Genomic DNA, 5,298 nt, shown 5'->3' with positions numbered 1-5,298 from the left:
TAAGTTTAAAGCTTTTGTAAATTCTGCAACTTGGGGCCTCTAGTAGACGATTCCATTAGAAGTAGGAGAGCTCGTACCTGCTTTATACTCAATAGGGTAGGGTGGGATGTTAAATCTCTTCGGATGTAACATCTCGTATAATTTTGGTTGAAATTCACTTAAGGTAAGTTCTTTTAACCATAAATTATACTTCGATGTTACATCCTCTAGATTTAACTAACCATGTAGATGTTTAGCGTAGGTTGCAGAATAAAAACGAGGAGATAATTGCAAACCCACTTTATCAAAAAAGAAACAAGTTATAACATACTTAATAGTAATTTTACATTTTTTAATCAATATTTTGTAACACTGCCTCAGCAAAGGATCGGTCATCATTACTAAATAAAGGTCTGTTATAAAATTTTGCGAAACATAGTGAGTTACCTGTCCAGCCAGCTGTTCTTTTAATTACGTCTATGGATACTCCAGATCTGTAAGCGGCGGAAGTTGCCGCATGGCGGGTGCTGTGAGCGGTAAATAGTGATGTGTCGATACCGCTGGAGCTTAGAGTTTGTTTAATCCATCGACTAATACTCTGGGAAGTTGCGCTGTGGACAGGCTTTTTGGTGGTAAGAAAAAGTTTATTAGTATTTTGATGATCTCTAAATGCGATAGTTCTTTCTATATATGATGTCAGACATTTTGCTGGGCAAATCGATTCTCTGTCTTTGAAAAAAGGAACAATCAGTCTTGGGTTCGGTTTATTAGGACTCGATGTTTTAACGAGATCATGTATTTCTATTGAAACGTAGTGTTCTTGGACTGTAATATTATTTACATTAATTAATGACAGCGTCTGCACGCGTTGTCCTGTAGACAACGCGAGAAGAGTTGCTAATTTTTTTGTTAGAACTTCTAATTCTACCGTGCTATTAGGAAAACAATTAGATAAATAATCCAAGACTAAATTTGGATCCCATGTAGAGTAATATTTGGGAAATGATGGGTTCAATTTAAAAATACCCTTGAAAAATCTAGAAATACAATCATCATTACATACAGTTTTACCAATGATTAATGATAGCGCAGAGCGCGTACAGTTTAAAGTACTATAATTAGCTCCTTTTTTAAAAGTTTTAGTTAGAAAATTTAGAATGTCTGGAACAGAAACTTTGTAACAGTCTAATTTGTGTAATTGACAATAATCGAACCATTGTTTTAATGCTACATTATATTGACTCAACGTATTTTTTGATAGGGAGTTCAAAATAATATCTACCGAATCATCTGGGATATTCTTCCTTAGGTATGCCTGCCGGACAATATGGCGCACGCCAGGGTAAGGCTGCTCCATAAGGGATGGTGCTGTCTGGAAGGTGAACACAGAAGGTGTTTGTCATGAGAAAAATAAATAATTTCAGAGTCAACTAACGATAAAAATAAGGGAAACCAAGGTTGGCTAGGCCAATAGGGAATTATTAAGATGCCTTTTGCTTTGTCATCGGAAATTTTCCGTAGGCATTTTAAAATCAACGCAAAGGGTGGAAAGGCGTAAAAGAAGTATGCGTCCCATTTAAAGGTGAATGCATCTATATCGTAGGCTTCTGGATCAGGTTTCCAAGAAATATATCGTTTACATTTGTAATTGAGGCGTGAAGCGAATAAATCAATCTGTGGCCGGCCAAACTTGTTTACTATTTCATGAAAATAATTTGGATGGAGGGACCACTCTGTATCTACATTAATGTGCCTAGAAGCCCGGTCTGCATCAACGTTGTCTCGAGATTTTATATATGACGCAAAAATGAAGATGTTTCGTTCTTCACACCACTGCCAAATTTTTCTAGCTAAATTGTTGAGGTGGGGAAATTGTATTCCTCCCATTCTGTTAATGTAAGAGATTGCAGTGGTGTTATCAATCCGGAGTAGAATTTCGATATTTTTTAAATCTTTACAAAATGACTGTAAACCCAAGAAGGCTGCCAGTAGCTCGAGGTAGTTAATGTGATGTTTATTTTCTTCAGCAGACCAGTAGCCTCTAGTCACGTGACTGCCGCACGCGGCACCCCAACCAGTTAACGATGAGTCAGTGAATATTTCTAGTTGAAAATTACCTTTACAAATTTTATTTTTGTTTTTGCTGTCAATGTGGGCCCACCATTCAAAGTCTTCCTGTAGATAATCTTTCAATAACATTTTTGAATCATAATCTTCTTTGGATTTAAGAAGAGCTAAGTGTTTTTCTCGCTCAAAGCGTTTTGTATAAACCCAACCGTACGCCACAGCGGGGCAGGCAGCAGTCAGTGTACCAATAAATTTAGCAAACTCTCGTATTCGTAAGTACGACATTTTACGTGTATTTTTGACCATATTTAAAATTGATAGCGTTTTTTCAGCAGGTAATTCTAAACACATTGAACGACTATTTATATCTAGTCCCAAAAATTTGCATCTTTGAGTTGGAGTAATTCTACTTTTTTCAAAATTAAAAACGAATCCTAAATTTTCAAAATTTTGTATTACAGCACTGATTGTGTTTTGACAATGTTTATAGGTACTACCGATGCATAAAATGTCATCAAGGTACGCTACTGCTGTATGTCCTTCGTTCCGTAAAGAGGATAATATAGGCTTTAAAAGCTTTGTGAAAACATAAGGGGCTGAACATAGACCGTATGGTAAACAATTGAATTCGAATAATTCATTATATTTAAACCGTAAATATTTTTTATGTGAATTATGAATTGGCACTAAAAAGTAGGCCTCTTTGAGGTCTAGGGTAGCCATAAAATTCCCCTCTGTCACTAATTTGGTGGCAGTACGTAAGTCTTCCATTTTAAAATGGTTATTTTTAACATGTTCATTAAATTTCTTTAAATTTAATATGAATCTGAAACCGCCAGTACTTTTAGGTGTAAGAAATATAGGTGATATGAATTGACCTGGTTGATACGAGCACTGTGATATTGCCCCAAGATCTAAGAGATTTTGGATTGCTTTATCCATTTCACTTTTAGGGGATGGTGGGTTATTTGGTTCGGTATACTGCACAACATGGCTATTCAAAGGAATTTTGTATCCTTTTACATAGGATAATACAACAGGATCACTAGTTAATAAGAGCCAGTTATTAGTAAAGAATCGTATACGACCCGCGTGTGGTCCTACCTCTATCGGCGTCTGTGGTCTTGGGTCTTGTTGTGCGGAGCAGTCTTGTTGCCACGTTGTGGCGGTGAGTTGTAGTTCCTCCTCGCCGGTGCTTGAGGGCGAGGGCCGAAATATCGGCCCGCTGCAGGCGTCGCCGGGCTCACGTTGGAGTGTGGTCGAGGAGGAAAACGCACGTTTCCCGTCATCATCCCTGGTGTTTTTCTCTGAAAGGTCGAGGGTACCGAGGCCTTTTTGATTTGTTGACTAAATTTTTCAATATCTTTCGAGTTTTTGATATTATCTCCTAATTTTTCTCCGAATAGGAAATTATCACGTTTGACACCTTGAATTGTATTCCAAAATTTTTTATCTAGCAATGGTACAATCAATTTTCGTCTATTTATACTCTCTTCATAATGTAAGTCTAATAAGAGTTGACTAACTTCAGAGATTCTTTTTATTATATTGAGTTTATCAATATCGGAATTGATCAAGTCTTTTGTAAGATTTACCAGCCCAGCGATACCGAGACCGAGTTGGTTTTGAGCTTTCTCCAATCTCTTGTCTCGATTTTTAACAGCGTCAGATAAAACAGCAACCACCTCTGGATTTAGCTTTGGAGCTCGAGCTAATAGGAAATTCTCAGGGATTAGCGTTTTTTCCGTTAACATATTCTTTTGTTCTTTAGCTAGCCCATCCAATAGAATCTTACCCCAACGTTCAGAGATTTCGGGAGGAATTTTTTCACCTAAGGCTTGTTCTATTTTCTTTGCTTCACCAAGCATACATAATATCTCTTCAGGAACAGCGGAGGTCGATGGTTCGCTGGGATCTGCTGGTGTTGAAGCTGGTCGAACCGGAGCATCAACGTCAAGAGTAACGTCTGTAGGTGGAGCGATGTCCAGATTACGAGAGGAGGAAGGGCGCGGCGAGGGTACATTAACTACAGGTGACACATCCCGTTCCATATCTAGATGTTCGTTATCTAGCGGTTCATCTTGATATCCTTCCTCGATTTCATCCGCTGACCAATATCTATTGTCATACTCGGAGGAGACAGAGGGGCTTCGTGAACTATGATCCGTATCTGCGGAGGCGAGAGTTAGTGCGCGTAAGTACCTATTTCTAGTTGAATGTTACTTTCAGGATAGCATCACGTACTATCACGTTAAGAAAGCACTAGCGTATGTTCCGGGACGATATCGCGTATCATCACGTTAGGAAACAAGTTATCTACCGTCTGGGTAACATCAGGTGTTATCACGTTAAGATGGTTCAGGTTAAAATATAACTTATTAAATTCTTAATACGTCATTTAAAAAAGATAACAATGTGTAGGTAGTTAATATCTACCGTTCTGAATGATCACAAAATGATTGTACAATTTTACAGTCATTGATAGACAAGCTTGTTACATATTAATATGTAAACAAATCAAAGACTTTTTGTTATTCGTAACTGAGGGTAAATTAAATACTTATTATATGAACTGACCTTCATTGCGCCTGAGTTTTTTCTCTAGTCGTCGAATTTTTCGTCGTATTTCTTTTTGATCTTTCTTATGGCGCCTTTTACCCATGTTACATCAATTCGAGGTGTAAAGATAGGCACGATAAACTATAAAACTCACAGAATACAATATCACGAACACTATAAAATTGTTTTTACGAGAAGTGAATCGCGAACATGCATACGATACAACACACAAAAAACGAATGAGAGCGGGAACGTAAGACAGTTGGATGAGTGAGTGAGATTAGTACTTATTTTTTTTTTTTACTTTTTAAATGCTTTGAACAGTGTGACGATGCAGTACATAGAAGAACGGACTACATGGTTAGTTAAATCTAGAGGATGTAACATCGAAGTATAATTAAAGGTAAAGGGAAGTATCATATTTATCTATTGTACGTCTTATTACGTACACTTTTGTGTCAGTATCTTGTATCATAAAACAATATTGTATCATATTTACATACTTTAATACCGACACGTAAGAAAGACACACACACGTAATTTGTATTATGTACCTATTATATTGTTCTCGTGACACATATTATGATAAAAAATGAATGTATCGACGATCTGGGTGTCCGGGTTCGATTTCCGATGGGGACATTGTCGAAATCACTTTGATAAAGACTTTGCAGGCTTGAATCACTAGATTGT

General features: G+C 37.2%; 1 protein-coding gene across 1 annotated transcript; it reads right to left on the bottom strand.

Moving 5' to 3' along the window:
- Positions 1 to 1,250: 1,250 nt before the first annotated feature.
- LOC126368799 (uncharacterized) lies at positions 1,251 to 4,821 on the bottom strand. The gene is made up of 3 exons (XM_050012953.1): positions 4,624 to 4,821; positions 3,151 to 4,216; positions 1,251 to 1,351 (listed from the first exon to the last, which is right to left on the bottom strand). The coding sequence occupies exons 1-2, from the start codon at positions 4,706 to 4,708 to the stop codon at positions 3,153 to 3,155; spliced, it is 1,149 nt and encodes a 382-aa protein (XP_049868910.1). The 5' UTR covers positions 4,709 to 4,821; the 3' UTR covers positions 1,251 to 1,351; positions 3,151 to 3,152.
- Positions 4,822 to 5,298: the final 477 nt, after the last annotated feature.

This window comes from Pectinophora gossypiella, chromosome 8 (assembly GCF_024362695.1).
Source record: "Pectinophora gossypiella chromosome 8, ilPecGoss1.1, whole genome shotgun sequence".
Classification (NCBI taxonomy): Eukaryota; Metazoa; Arthropoda; class Insecta; order Lepidoptera; family Gelechiidae; genus Pectinophora; species Pectinophora gossypiella.
The sequence above is the reverse complement of the archived record's forward strand: the minus strand, read 5'-3'. Positions and strand labels throughout refer to the sequence as shown.

Bases quoted from the DNA above. Each gene is read 5' to 3' on its own strand.
- LOC126368799 (XM_050012953.1), bottom strand. From the start codon at position 4,708: ATGGGTAAAAGGCGCCATAAGAAAGATCAAAAAGAAATACGACGAAAA. The intron at 4,217-4,623 runs GTCAGTTCATAT...TCGCCTCCGCAG, and splicing joins AAAACTCAGGCGCAATGAAG to ATACGGATCATAGTTCACGA.